The following is a 15,186-nucleotide window of genomic DNA, read 5'->3' on the forward strand; positions in this document are numbered from 1 at the left end:
AAAAATGTGACTCTAAATTTGACTTTCACTTTGAGTATTGGTAAATGACCAATCCCTACCATTCAAAACTATCTAAGCAAGAAGATAGTTGGGGACAGAGGGGAATCAATCGTATTTAAAGGGAATAGAAAGGAATCAATCCTATTTAGAGAACAAAGGAAATGCTTTTTCAAATATTTTGTACTTTACGGAGTATGAACTTTGTTGATATGTAACAACTTAATGAGATTTATATAGCTACAAGAATGTCCTGTGACCAAAATAAAACTGATTTGAGAAATGTGGACAGAATATTAAACATCATGATTTTGAGACTTAAAAAATCTCCACATATTACAGATTTGAAATACATCTAATTTATGAGTGTTTGCCCCCTTACTTCAGGTTTCCTAAAACCATCTCCGAGATATGCTGAGCTTACCACCATTAGTATGCAAGGCTAGCTGCGTCATCTGGTCCCCAAAACATCTGTAACATTAACACGCATCTCCTAGGAGGCGGGATGGACCACACATATGCAACTTCTACTCCAGGAAAATTAATCTCATTAGTAAACATGTTTTGATTAACATGGCATTGAAAGCAATTTATTACTTAATTTAGATAGATAAATCATGTTAACCACAAGTAAACAAAAATATAAAAGACACCAATTCTTGCCCTCATTACAAGTAAAATTACTTTGGTTAATAGGTCTTTTAGCATTAACCATTTTCCTACAGCAACCAAGCTGGCTGGGTACACACAAGCTCCGCCAAGCTCTGCTGGATCTTTTTCTGCATCTAACGTGTGTGTGCACACACACAGAGAACGCTATACCAGTGGACTTTTTTTCTTCCCTCCAAAAATGCAACAGCTATGAAAGACCATAAAGTACTATCGGTATAAAAGAAACATCACCGTGTTTTGGAAGCTCCTCCATCCAGCAGTAGTACCCATCACCTTCTAAATCTTACACTTCTCCAGTATTAAAGACTACTGGGAGGCTTTAATTGAGAGAGTGAGCAACTAGAAATGTTTTTAACGTGCTAAAATTCACTATAAGTGATCAATATCAGCAAGAGCACCACGGAAAGGTGGAGAAATTTGACAGAAACACTCTTCCCCCCCCATCCCCCTTTTGGGGTGGTGATACTAAAAAGCCCTGAAAAAGGTTTGGGATTTTTTGCCACGATCAGCAGGGCATTTAGTCCCATGTGCATATATCAATGCAGTCCTAACCACAATCTCATAGTTGTCCATGCTGCGTAAAGAAAGCAAATACTAAGCAATCTACCTTACACCTGAGTTTCATTTTTTAATTTTAAAAGCAGTATACACAGTATGAAAAGCACCAAGATGAGCTTTGTATTTTCACAGCTATCATGTTTCATAAATAACCAAAAAAGTGTCATTTTTGAAGGTTGCTTTCTGTACTGAAATTTACTTGCATCTTGGAGACGCTTAACATTTGTGACATCTTTCTACAACAAAAAAAAAAAGTGGAAAACAAGTCCTTAAGCAAGTTTTAATAACCAAAGTTCAGCAGCACCTGGAGCTGCCCCAAGGGAAAGCGAAGGTCACCTGCCCTACAGTACAAAATCCTCCCTGCAACAGAACTCTGTCCATGTTACAGCATGTTTTAACTGAATATACAATACATCTTCACTTACTGAAGGATATGAATAACATCAGCCAAATGAATAAGGTTTCAAGAGAAATCTTTTAATCTGGTGGCTATTTATTTTAATGAGCAACAGCCTATTAAAACCACTCCTACAAGAAGTCTCCCAAACCAAAATCATACCTAAGCACTAGCTTGAAATCTGCTATGCAATACAAATAACTTCAAGGCCTCCCTTAACTGATTAAACCACAAACCTATCTCTCCAAGAGGTTAAAATTTAAATGAAAGCTTAGGCTTGGCAAATCCCATCAGATTGTCAAATATAGATATTATGCAGGAACCCCATCTGTTCATGCAGCAACACGAACATGCAACGTGACTGTTGCTGCAACACTTGCATTCACATTGCGGAAAATTTACAAGTAAGCAGTTCCAGACTATAATTAAATCAGGAACAAAGTTCTGAGAACACATGCAATAGATTGCTTGCCACAAATACGAGCTTCGATGCCGGGTAAGTTTATTTTTCTCTTTCTCTCATGTGCCGAGATGTTGAAACTTTACAGCAGAAGTATGTTATCCTATCTGCTTACATTGAGGTTTGTTCATCTTCCTTGTTGGGCAAGGTACGCTGTTCATTGTACTGCAGGGAAAGCAGAGTGTGAGGAAGATTGCTTTCTGCCGCGTGACCCAACGCGTTGCCCATAACGCTGTACAATCGATTAACAGTTTCACAGGTAAGGAGAGCTGCCAGCTGGCGGCCACAGGGTTGGATGAGTTGTTCGGAAGGGCTGTGCACTTGCCTGCAGACTGTATCACAACAACCGTGAACTGACTTTACCATCAGGTATTCTTCTATCTACCTTACATCTGTCAAAATTCATGCACATGCTCACTCACTCCAGCAAACGTTCAGTTCATACCATCTTTTTTTTTTTTCCTTATAGATCAGATTCTGCAGTTTTTAATTCCGCACATAATAACCTCTGACTAAAGATGAGTTTGGGTAAAGTTCTACATCCAGTGGAATGGAGCCGCAGCCGTACTTCCCACAGCACTGCTAACTGCGTGTTGGCAGAGTAAAAACTGATGCACAATAAAAAGAACCAACTCCCCATACAGCACATTTAGGATGGGGGGAGAAGCTGTCAAACTGACAACCCAATTGACTGATTTGGCTCTAAGTGCGCAAAAGAGACCACATGACCAGTCGTGAACTTCTCCAACAAGCATGCTCTACATTCAAGGTGGAAGTGACTGCCAAAACATAAATTAATTCTGTTTTTATGGATGCCAGACAGTTCTCTTGGAAAGCGTCACCAGGATGTTAACTTGCTGTAGTAGTGTATAAATTCTTGGTTAGTGGTAAGAATAAAAAAAATGCCTCCCATCACAAGATGAAATGTTTCATCTTGACCAGCAAATATCCACAGCATCACGTTTCCATTGTTAAATAAAATCTACTTTGTTACTTTTGAGAGGTTTTGGGGTTTGTTTTTTAAATTAAGCCTGCATGTTTTACACTCCAAGCTTCCTGAGAAATACCTACTACCTACAAAAAGCCAGGAATTCACGTAATAGAAGCCACCTCAAATCACCAGGTAGACAAAGTTCCTTTCTACCAAATACAACCAATGTAAACCAACAGTTACATAGACTTATCTGTAACAGCTTGCTCAGCATATTAACTATCATTCTCTAGACTTAAAAACCTAATTACAAAAAATAAATATATGCTGTAGCACGATTTATGCTACTCAATTTCCACTAAAGAGGCCCTGGATTAGGATAAAAGCTAAATCAGGGATAAGATACATTTGCAAATTTGCCTAAGTTCCCCCTCCCCAGCTTTTCTGACTCTTGGCTATAGCTAGTGCTTCTATCCAGTGGCATCTATAGAAGCGACAGATTCAAGAGAAATAAAGTAAACTCTCAGTTCAGCAGAATATATCCAGCAGCTTCCAATCAGATGCAACAGGAATTACAGGGCTGCAAAGCTTTAAAATGAGTTTTCTAATTCAAACAATGCATTTCAGAACAAGCTGACACTGCATAACAGCACAACTGTCTCCCTGGAAGAAAATAGTAAAACTATGTCCCACAAATTCTCCACTCTCTGTGATACCATGCGCAAGACATTTCTCATAATACTAGGATTAAACAGAGGAGGAGTTTGTACAAACACACACACAAAGATACACACAGAGCTCAACACATACAAGTAATAAACAGACAGATTGGATTTCTGTGTCGCTCCAAAACATAGCAGATGCTTCTTCAAATTCAAGGCATAATTATTTTTAATAAGGAATTAAACAAAAGGAACTACCATCTTTAAGTTAGGTTTTTGTTCTCTATTAACCTTTTTCAATCAACAGAGGAAGTTATGTTTCTCACATAATCTTTTAAAAATCCCCACAATATCCTTACAAAGCATTTGACAAATGTCCAATAAACGTCTATGAAGGAGGAAGCTGGACCCTGACATATGAAACACCCTGGCCTACAATTTCTCAGGAGGTCACATGAAGGACAGATACATGAAAAGCACTATTTTGGCAGTATTTACATTTGTAAAGCAAAATGCTTAGCTAACTTTTATTTCAATCTCTCAGATCAGGCACTTCCCAATTAAATGAGAAAAAAGAAAAAGAAAATACAGCCTTTTCCTATCTTCCAAGCAATAATCAAAATGGTCACCATCAAAAAAAACCCAAAACCCAAAACACAGACCTTGGAATCATAAAAGTGTAAATAAAAGCAGCAGAGATGACTTCCCATACCACTAATCATAACCAGAGAAAGTGAATAAATAATTTTTAGTACTTGAACAAATATGCACCTATATATGCTAGGGCTTTAACATTACAATACTATTTTTATTTTAGTTAGGTTTTAAGACTAAGAGACATTTTGGAATTAGGTGCAGAACAAACCCTCGGAAATTCAGCCTCAGTTCTTCCAGGAACAAGTAAATTTCCACGCTGCTATCCGTGAGGACAGATGCAAGTCACTAAATACCTCAGCTGACCTGTGGTTTCAGATTGCAATAGACATAAATCAATGTTTTCTACGTACAGCATTATTGCAAATAGACAGAACCAATCACCAATAAAGGTTAAGCGTTTACCATTGTGCTTATTTCCTTGTTTTCTTATTTGACCAAAAGCTTTCATTTGGAAGTATGATTTGGACCTAAGTGGCAAAACGTTACCAGGGAACACAGCTTCTCCTGATCAGAGCAGGAGGAGGAGAACACATCCATATTTCAGCATCAGAAAGCAGATGCGGAAGGTGAGTACAGATACTCAGTTCACATGGTCCCCGGCGCCTAGCTCTCCCTTCTCTCCCAACAGAGCAGTTTTGAAAGTGGAGCTGTTCAGATGTCTGGTTAAGTCTTCGGTTTGCAGTAAGTGAAGACACAAAATAGAAGCACACATCAGTGCCAGAATTTCCAACTTCTGACAGAAAACGGCAGGAAAGCGGTAGCCAAATAAGTCCCCAAGAATCCCTTTGTTAACATTTCAGTGGAAGAGATCTGAAAGTGGAGAGGGGGTCCAGGCCAAAGTAGTGGTGCAACACAACGAGAGAAAATGGGAACCTCCCAAGAGGGACAGACGCATTCAACTGATTTATAATTTTAGGCATGCTTAGTAATCTTGCGAGTTCGGACAGAAAAACGTCTCTTATGTACTCCTCCCCCATGCCCCCAATGAGCTTGGTCAAACTGAGATGACAGATGATGCAAACACCTTTTCAATTCCCCGTGCCTCCCCCGAGTTCTTTTACATATTGGATTTGGGTCACCTGTCCATTGCAATCAATGGCTACACTTCCACAAACTTCAACTTTCCAGATAACTTGTAAGCACTGTTTTTAGAGTACCGCTTCAAACTATGAAGCTACATGTCAAAGACATTTCTCTGAAGCATGTGACAAGAAAGCAGCAGAGTATATTAGAATTCCTTTTCCCCCCATCCTTCATGTGGAAATATGTTAAAGTATGCGCTGTAATTCTAACTTTTCCTAGTACATACCCCCCAGTAAGGACACCAGCAACAAGCTTTAATGATAACAACAGCAATACGTGCATCTTCGAAGTCTGATGTAAGGCCCGTCAGTGTGCGAGCTATAAAGAGAATCTCCGTTCGTAAGAGCAATGACAGTCACAATGGACAGAGAAAATAAATCCTTTGCAAAGAAAAACAGAAGTGGCATTATCGAAATCATATAATACTTGCTGTGGATAATTTAACTACGAACTGCCAGGAAAATTAATTTCAAATCTAGTTTAAACTGTTAGAATAAATTACTACCAACCAACACTCATCACAACAAGTTTAGAAGTCCTCATTCTCACTGGCATTTGAAAGCTCTTCAGATTTTCACTAAAAAACATAACATAACAAAAGGTCCAAACCTTCAAAACAGAACACCTTAAAAAAAAAAAAAAATCAGATTTTTCATTAAATGTCTTACCGAGTGCGCTCTACTACTTTGGCTTTCTGAATGGACTCAAAGTTAACAGACAAGACCAGCAGCCTGCTAAATAATGCTAATTAGCAATTGAAACAAATACTTGCAGATAAATATGCAAACGTATCCACGATAAATCACAACATCTGTGTCAAACCGAAAAGAATGCCATGACTAAGCTGAAGGACAGAAAGAGCACAAACATTTAAAAAAAAGGGCAACCAGGTGTTAGCAGGTAAGCCTTCTTACATACTATGGAAAAACACCTCAAAAAACATTCTTAACACATGGAGGAAGGCAAACGTACTGCTTCTCGGCAGGTAGTTAACCTGAGAGACAGACTAGAGCAAGATATTGAAGAAAAGAGCTCAGATCCCAAGCTTAATTCTTGTTCTCACAAAGACAAAATCTGCTTCGCTGCCAACTAAATGCCCTGAAGGATAGTACTCTGTGTGGGAATAACTTCACATGTACAGAAGAACAGAAAGTAGCATGAAAAATACATGTGTTACAATAAACTTGCACAGGTAAATGTGTGCTTTAGAGATTAAGATCTTTAGCTAGATTAGGAAGAATTATTTTCTCCTCCTATGGAGTACAGGAAGCCTTATTACAGCTTGCCTTCCTGTAAAACATCTGCCACTGACTGAAGCAGGCTACCTGACTAAATGAAATGCTGGTCTAGGGACACAACAAAAACATTTATCTCCTTGTCATGAAAAACTACGCTGAAAAATACTACCCTGCGTGCCTCACATTTTGTTCATCTCCCTAATGCATTTTAAACCACTTTAGGGATCATGAGGTGCTCTACTTGGACAGCTTCAGACACAGAAATACTCTTCCCACAGTAAGATTACTCAATACTGCCACTAAAATACTGTTCCAAAAGGGTGGGGGTTTCAGCCTCCTCACCCATCAGAGCTTGCTGCTAGGCAGTGCAATCCGTCTAATCTCCTCTGGCTGTGCATCTGCAGTCACAAGCACATAGGAAATACTCTCTTCTTTGAGGAATAGGAAGATGCTGAAAAAGATTTGGGAAATTTCCTGCTAAGAAGGAAGATAAATAACCAGTGAAGCCTCCAAGGCTTAAAGCTCAAAAGCTTACTGAGGCTAATGGAATGGCTGGTCCCTGGAAGCTCACGAGAGCTGTTTCACAAAGAAGCGATAACCTCCAGCTGATTCTTACATTACTCTTCATAATATGTATGCCCATAAACGGAGCGGTTCCTATTTCTGCTGCAGCAATCTAAGGGCTGGGAGAGGTGTCTCTAGGCAGCATTTACAAAAGCACCCTAGAAAAGAAAATGGACTGGAACATCATCCTTCTCTCACAGATGACATCAAATGATGAAAGGATAGAACCCAGAACCAGCAAACATACGTTCTTCTCTTTAGTCTTAGTTTTCTGTGTGCTTGTTCACTGTTGCACTTAATTCGAGAGGTGTATGTTATATATTTTTTTTCCTTTTTAAAAAAAGTCATCAGCATAATCAAATCTTGCAAGATTGTCTAGAACATACTCAATTGATACACAACTAGTTGTTGATATTCTAGTATCAATTTAATACTTAAACTGACTTAGTAAACGCCAAGTCAAAGCTCAGAACTTTTAAGTGCAGCTTAAGAGTATTTTAAAAAGAGAATATATGTTATTCTCATAAGCAAAAGTCATTTTGCTCTACTGAAATAGAGATTTAAATTGCAAATATTTATTATTTCTATTACTAAAATCAGAAGAACATGGAATTGGAATTGCCACATAAAGTCAAATATTTAAAATCGTAATTTCTTTTTAAGTGTTTTTATTACATTTTGGACTACAATACGTAAATAAGAGCACAGCAGATATAAATAACTGATCATCAACTTAAAAGCACAAAGGTTACTTCTCCTAGAACAGGGGGAATAGCTTCCTTCCCCCTCTGAATTAAAAACAAAGCCCACGCGTCTGCACACACGCAATTAGTCTGAAACCTCCCTGTAACTGGACAAGGAAACAGATGAGAACACACCTTCACCGGCATAAGCCTGCGACTGGATCAGTTCCTCAGTTTAGAAGGACTACTAAAGCAAGGATTCAGATAAATCTCCAAGAACATTTATGGCTGAGGTGAAGGAGGAATGGGGAGACAAGCACTGGTTTGACTGGGCTGAAGCCAGTTAAATAACCTTTAATTTCAAAGCTACCTTAAGGAAGTTTTATTTAGTCTTGGGAGCATTGACTCCTCCATATTAATGGAGGAGTCATTTATGCTTATAAATACTGAAAGGGTGGGTGCCAGCACGATGGGGCCAGTCCTTTTCAAGTGGTGCCCAGTGACAGAATGAGAGGTAACAGGCACAAACTTGGTCATAGGAAGTTCCATCTAAACATGAGGAGGAACTTCTTTCCTTTGAGGGTGGCAGAGCACTGGGACAGACTGCCCAGAGAGGCTGTGGAGTCTCCTTCTCTGGAGATACTCAGAACTCGCCTGGACACATTCCTGTGCAACCTGCTCTGGGTGACCCTGCTCTGGCGGGGGGGTTGGACGAGGTGATCTCCAGAGGTCCCTTCCAACCCCTGCCATTCTGTGATACTATACACTGAAACTGCTCCTCTTCAATCTTGCAAGCAAGAAGGGCCAGATTCGACATTGTGCTTAAAAGACTTCCAGGCGCTGTACAAGGGGTACGAGCTTCCAAGCCAAGAACCTCTTAACTCTGCTCACAGATTAAGCTCACCCAATGAACAGTCCTTTAGATTTATATTCTAACTGGTATTTCAAGTAAGAAGTACCAAACGTAAAAGTGATCTGCTACCTCATCATAAAGCAGTTCAGATGCGAGTAGAATGAAACTTAGAATTTAGATTTGAAAAACAGTATCATAGTTATAACCTATTATCAGCCAGGAGAAAGTATCACAGTTTGAGGCTTTTTAACGCTTAGTTTTTGCACCACAAGTACAATTAAAGCCCACCTTTCTGCAATTAAAGAATTGCCTAATAAGAATCTGAAGAATTCTCTAAGAAGCTTGCTCTTCAAAAGCAGTTTAGTAGATTTCAAAAAGCTAAAAACCAAAACAACCACCAGAAAAAACAACCAAGCAAACAAAAAACCTCAGGTTTTTCTGGGATCCCTGAAAACAGAGATGGAAACGCATTCCCTGCATTCATGGACATGGCATCACATGCGTTCTGATAAGAAAGGATATTTCACGGTCCAGCTTTGAAGTGCAACCCCTTCTTTCACGGGCTTACATGCTAAACCTGCAGAAAAATCTCTGTGTGAATTTTGCCTCATTCCATCTTATGAGCCAAATTCTCCCAAATATGCTTCCACTCATTAACAGCCTACACCAAGGACCAACCTGGTCCTGCATGAACAGTCAAAGTAGTACAAAAATTAAAGCCTGAAATACAGCACGTTCCAAATGATGACTTCTAAGGAAGACAAAGTTTTTATTAATTTAGCCTAGCATTTCAAGACTTATCCCATCGTACATAAAACCCATGGCAGGTACTTAGAGCTAGGAAATCACACAGAATGGGGTGGTTTATTTTAAGCGTCGAAATGCAACAGATCACGTTATTGTGCTAACAAAAGAAAAAAGGAAGATCTGTTTTGAGCAAACTTGTGAAAATATTTTATCTCAAGCATTACCGTTTTCTTAACCTCTCTCCCTTTAAATCCATAACTCTACAAAGGAGTATTTTAAGTTTAAGTACCTTTTGAAAAATAACAGAAAACGAATTCACAGTGAGAGTATGAAGACTACAATTTAGCAAAAGGTAAAAAGTAAATTTTCACATGACTTTCATCAGCTGAAAATAAGAGCATTGACACAGTGTTGAAACAGTGTTATCAGAGAGCAGCACGTTACCAGAACATGCCATAACGTCCTATGTAACATTTTATGTTTAGATTTAATGAATTAATTCAAACTGCTGTTTATCTGCAGCGATGCCTTGGCGTCAGAAGCAAAGCAAGCCACGGACAGGTTTACACTCTGACATTGTTTGCTTGTTCACTTCCACGTTCTTTACTACGTCACAAATTCCTTTCAAAACACAGATAACGTTAACAAGAGAACAATCCGTAACCCCTGACACCCTAGCACAAGCACTCTGACTTGAACTTAACAAGCAACTGACATACCACCATCGGAGGCTTCTTTCGACAACAGTAACCCACAGTACGTGTATATTTACCTCAAACGTATCATAAAGGCATATCCACTGATACCGAAAATATCTAGGAAATACAGGCATCACACGGGAAGTATAAAGAAGCTGTACAGCAGGCATTACGGTCGGGTTGTAACAATGGAACAGTTCATCGCTTAATGAGAATGACTCGCTTCACAAATGGTTAGTTCATAAAATCATAGTTTTCTTCCTCAACATAATTTTCTTCCCATAACAAAGTTTAGTATGAGGTAGAAGGACAGTTTTTCTCATGCATTCATAGGTAGACCTCGATGTTCGTGTTTAAATGCAACGGAAGCAGAATTCAGTACAGCTACAATATTCAAAATAAAAGCTATAATGGAAACTTGCCATTTCCCAACCTTCCCCAAAAATTGGCTTGCAAAATGCTTGCAAGCTGATACTCAAATTTATTTAGATATAAAAATGAAGCGGCTGCGTTACGTTAAATTGTTTTACTATTTGTACATCTCTTCTTGAAGTGCTTTGCAGCAACCTCAGACCTCCGCGCAGCCAACCCATGAAACATTTAGGACAGAAAAAAACTGAGTGCCAAGGAAATGGGGGGGGAAAAAAGAACCACCAAGGAAATGAAAAAAAAAAAGTATTAAGAAATGTATTAAATCATTTAGCTATTTTATTATTTTTTAACGCTTACCACGAGAATGCAAAAAAGGGGAGGAGGCATCATAAAGACTAGGTTAAAATATACCCACCCCTAGCCGAAAGCTTTTTGGTGTTGATGATTTTGGCAGCGTACTCTTGTCCTGTGGTGATTTTCATACATCTCCTCACGACGGAGAAGGCCCCTCTGGAAAGCGAGAAGGGACAAGGTGTCAGCCCGCCTGGCACAGTCCCCTGCCACCACCGGCGCGAGGGTTTTAACGGGTTTCGTGAGGGGTGTGATGTCGGCAGAATTAAAAAAAAACGAAAAGGATTTTTAGAGTGCCGGTCAGCTTCGACTGTACGCCCCGAAACAGGGGACTCCGGTCAGCAAGGCGGGTACGAGCCGTGTGACCGAACCCACCCCCGGCTGCAACCGCCGGCGGCCGGGCGGAGGGAGGAGGGCACGTTTTCGCCACCCTGAGGGCGGCAGACGCCGCGGGGGCAGTGCGGGGGGGGTCCCCCTCCCCGTCCCCCCCTCCCCGGGGACACCGGGGCCCCCCCGCCCGCCCAACATGGCGATCGCGGCTGAGAGTCGCCGGCCCCGACCCCGCGCCGCCTCCCGCCCCGCCGCTGGGGGGCGCCGCGCCCCGCCAGCCCCTCACCGACCGAGCCCCCCCCCCCGCCCCTGCCCGCCACAGCCGGCACCGCACGGCAGCTCCCGCGCCGGGAGGCTGAGGGCAGCTCCCCGCCGCCCGCCCGGAGCCTCTCGCCGCCCCGGGGCCGTATGTACTCGGGGGGGGGGCGGGCGGGCGCGGAGCACGATCCCCCACCCCGCAAATAACGCCCGGGTGTAGGGCAGGAGCCGGGGCGCTCCCCCTCCCCGCCCCGGTGGCCCTCCGCCGCGGGGCGCCCCGCCGGGCTTTCAGCACCGGTAAGGCGGCCCCCGGTCGCGGCACCCCCCCCCCCCGCCCCCCCCCCCCCGGTGCTCACGCACCGAGCCCTCCCAGCCAAGGCCGGTTCCCCAGCCCCGAGCCGGCTGCCCCGCGCCGTGCCCCCAACGGCGGGGCTCCGGTCCTTACTTCCCGAGCTCCTCGAAGAGCTGGTACTCGTCGGTGAACCGGGTGCAGGTGGTGGTTGAGGCCATCATGAGGACGGGCGGCCGCCGGTACCTCCGGCGGCCAGGGACGGCGAGGCGCTGACGGCGGAGGGGCTGCGAGGCGAGGCTGGGCTCCGCGCCGGCTTCTTCTCCTCCTCCTCCTCCTCCCCGCCGCCGCCGCCGCCTCCTCTCGTGACGACGGGGCTGCCTCCGCGCCCTCCTCCCGCCAGCTGGCGCGTCCTCCCCGCGCAGGTCCTCGGTCTTCCCTCCCCTCGCCCCCGCCCTTCAGCGAAACGGGCGCGCAGAGACGGGTGCGCGTGTCTCTCCCCCGCCGCCGGAGCTGGCGCCTAAACGGGAAGCACACCCGGGGCGGGGGGCGCGGCGCCGCCGGGCGAAGGGTGCCTCCGCCTTCCGCCCCCCCCCCGCGGCGAGGGCCAACCGCGCCCCTGCCCCGTCTGCCGGTGCCGTGCCTCCCCCTAGCGACCCCGGCCGCGGCCGCCCCGTCGCGGCGCTGGCGCTCTCCCCGCCCCGCCCGTCGGGGACGCTGCAGCGAGGGGACTGTCGCCCTGCGGCCGGAGACCGGCGCTGCGCCGGGAGCGGGGGAGGGCCCCTCCCCTCCCCTCCGCCGCGGGGACGGCAGCGGGAGGCGCTCGCGCCCGGCGCCTCTCGCCCTGAGGAAACGGATGCACCTGCGCCCCGTTCCTCGGCGAGCGCCTGACGTCACAAACCGCCCGGCAGGGGCCCGGGGGGGGGGGGGGCGGGAGAGGCGCTGGCGGCCCTCGCGTGCACGCGCGCGCTCGTCCGGGGCCCGCCGCGGGGGCGGCAGCGGCGGGGGCGCCCCGCCCCCCGTCCCCCGTCCCGTGGCGTCACAGCGGCCCTGCCCGCGTGCGGGAGGGCAGGGGGACCGCGCGTGCGCGGGGGTCGCGCGCGGGGCGGCGGCCGTGGCCGTGACCGTGACCGTGGGGCCGCCGCCGCGCCCGCCGGCCACGGGTTTCCCGGGGAAGGCGCCGTCCTCCGGCGCCCCCAGGCCTCAGGGCCCGCCGCCGCACCGGCCGCGGCCTCCCTTTGCCACGGCCGGGGCGAAGGCGGCTGCTGGGCGGGGACGCGCTGCCGCCCTGAGGCGGCGGCGGGAGGCGGCGGTCCCCGGGGCGGGGGGGGACGGCGGCCGCGCCTGGAGGCGCGGGGACTGCCCGCAGGTGCTCGCGCGTGCGGCCTCGGCGCCTCCCCGGGCGGGAGGTGCCGGGAGGGGGGCGAGGGCGGCTGCCGCCGTGCCGGCGCGAAGCGGCGGGCCCCGCTCCTCACCCAGCGGCTGTCCCGGCGCGAGTAGCTTCGTTAACGGTTAACAACCTCCGTAGGCGCACCGTGAGGCAGCCGGTGTTCCACGGTTAAGTTAGGGCCGCGCCACGCGAAGCCGGCGCCTGGGCATCCCTTGGCTCCTTCCTCTGGCCAGCTCCCCTGAGGCGGCCATCCCAGCTGGTCATCCCGAGCCCGGGGGGTCCAGCCTGGGAGATGGAGAGCAGAGTCGCCGGCGGTGGAAGCCACCGGAGGCCTCGGCAGCTGGGGGGAATGTCGGGATGTAGATGTTGGCCGTGGCTTTGAGGAGGCGTCGAGACATAACGGGCTGCGAGGGGAGCACCGCGGACGCCGAAGCCAGCACCGGCAGGCAGTGGGAAAAGCAGTGACATGTTTGCTGCGCTGATGGAAGGGTTGGGAATGCAAAGCAGAGAGCACGTGTGCGGCGTTGAAGATAAAATGAAATAGTAAACAGCTGTCTCAATTCTTTGACCTTGGGCTAATGTCTGTCCCAAGGAAGGGCAGGCTCCCCTGTTAAAATAGCGTGCAGCCGCAGCATCAAGGACCTCAAATGAACACAAAAGGAGGGACTACCGGGTCGTCTGAATTGTACTGAAATGCAAGGGATGACTCTGCAACGTGTTTGATTTTGAAGTGTTTGGAATGAATTGAAAACTGGCTGATAGACAGAGCTCAGAGGGTTGTGATGAGTGGCACAGGGTCTAGTTGGAGGTCTGTAACAAGCGGTGTTCCCCAGGGGTTGGTACTGGGTCCAGTCCTGTTCAATATATTCACCGATGACCTGGATGAAGGGACAGAGTGTGCCCTCATCAAGTTTGCTGATGACACAAAACTGGGAGGAGTGGCGGACACACCGGGAGGCTGCGCTGCCATTCAGCGTGACCTGGACCGGCTGGAGAGTTGGGCAGAGAGGAACCTTGTGAAATTCAGCAAAGGCGGGTGTAGGGTGCTGCACCTGGGGCGGAATAACCCCAGGCATCAGTACAGGTTAGGGGCTGGCCTGCTGGAGAGCAGCTCTGCGGAAAGGGACCTGGGAGTCCGGGTGGACAACAGGATGGCCATGAGCCAGCAACGTGCCCTTGGGGCCAAGAAGGCCGATGGCATTCTGGGGTGCATCACAAAGAGTGTGGCTAGCAGGGCGAGGGAGGTTATCCTCCCCATCTACTCTGCCCTTTTGAGGCTGCGTCTGGAATGCTGGGTCCAGTACTGGGCTCCCCAGTTCAAGAAGGACAGGGAACTGCTGGAGGGGGTACAGCAAAGGGCTACAAAGATGCTTAGGGGACTGGAACATCTTTCTTATGAGGAAAGGCTGAGGGATTTGGGTCTTTTTAGTCTGGAGAAGAGAGGACTGAGGGGGGATCTTACTAATGCTTCTAAATACTGCAGGGGTGGGTGCCAGCAGGATGGGGCCAGTCCTTTTTCAGTGGTGCCCAGTGACAGAATGAGAGGTAACAGGCACAAACTTGGTCGTAGGAAGTTCCATCTAAACATGAGGAGGAACTTCTTTCCTTTGAGGGTGGCAGAGCACTGGGACAGACTGCCCAGAGAGGCTGTGGAGTCTCCTTCTCTGGAGATACTCAGAACTCACCTGGACACATTCCTGTGCAACCCACTCTGGGTGACCCTGCTCTGGCGGGGGGGGTTGGACGAGGTGATCTCCAGAGGTCCCTTCCAACCCCTGCCATTCTGTGACTGTTAATTGAATTGCTTTAATGTTTCCGAAAGCCATGCTACAAATGCTGTTGAAATAAATAAAGTGTTTGTGGGTTGGAATTTTGGGGGGTTAGTGAAAAATGTGTGTATGTAGATTTGGTTTATCCATAAGATTTCCTTTTCTAAAATATTTAAAGGTAAAGTAATGGTGGCAGATGAAGAAATGCTAGTTGTTGGAACTATAAC

At 46.7% G+C, this 15,186-nt stretch overlaps 1 protein-coding gene across 13 annotated transcripts in view; it reads right to left on the bottom strand.

Moving 5' to 3' along the window:
* The window catches only part of CAMK2D (calcium/calmodulin dependent protein kinase II delta), a 163,017-nt gene extending 150,924 nt beyond the window's left edge, over positions 1-12,093 (bottom strand). For all 13 annotated transcript variants that reach the window (XM_059826970.1, XM_059826966.1, XM_059826961.1 and 10 more), the window contains exons 1-2: positions 11,957-12,093; positions 10,988-11,082 (exon numbers count right to left, since the gene is read on the bottom strand). In XM_059826970.1, the coding sequence (XP_059682953.1) occupies positions 10,988-11,082; positions 11,957-12,024 (163 nt within the window). In that variant the 5' untranslated portion in view covers positions 12,025-12,093. The remainder of the gene's footprint in view (positions 1-10,987; positions 11,083-11,956) is intronic.
* Between the last annotated feature and the right edge of the window lie 3,093 nt (positions 12,094-15,186).

This window comes from Gavia stellata, chromosome 19 (assembly GCF_030936135.1).
Source record: "Gavia stellata isolate bGavSte3 chromosome 19, bGavSte3.hap2, whole genome shotgun sequence".
Classification (NCBI taxonomy): domain Eukaryota; kingdom Metazoa; phylum Chordata; class Aves; order Gaviiformes; family Gaviidae; genus Gavia; species Gavia stellata.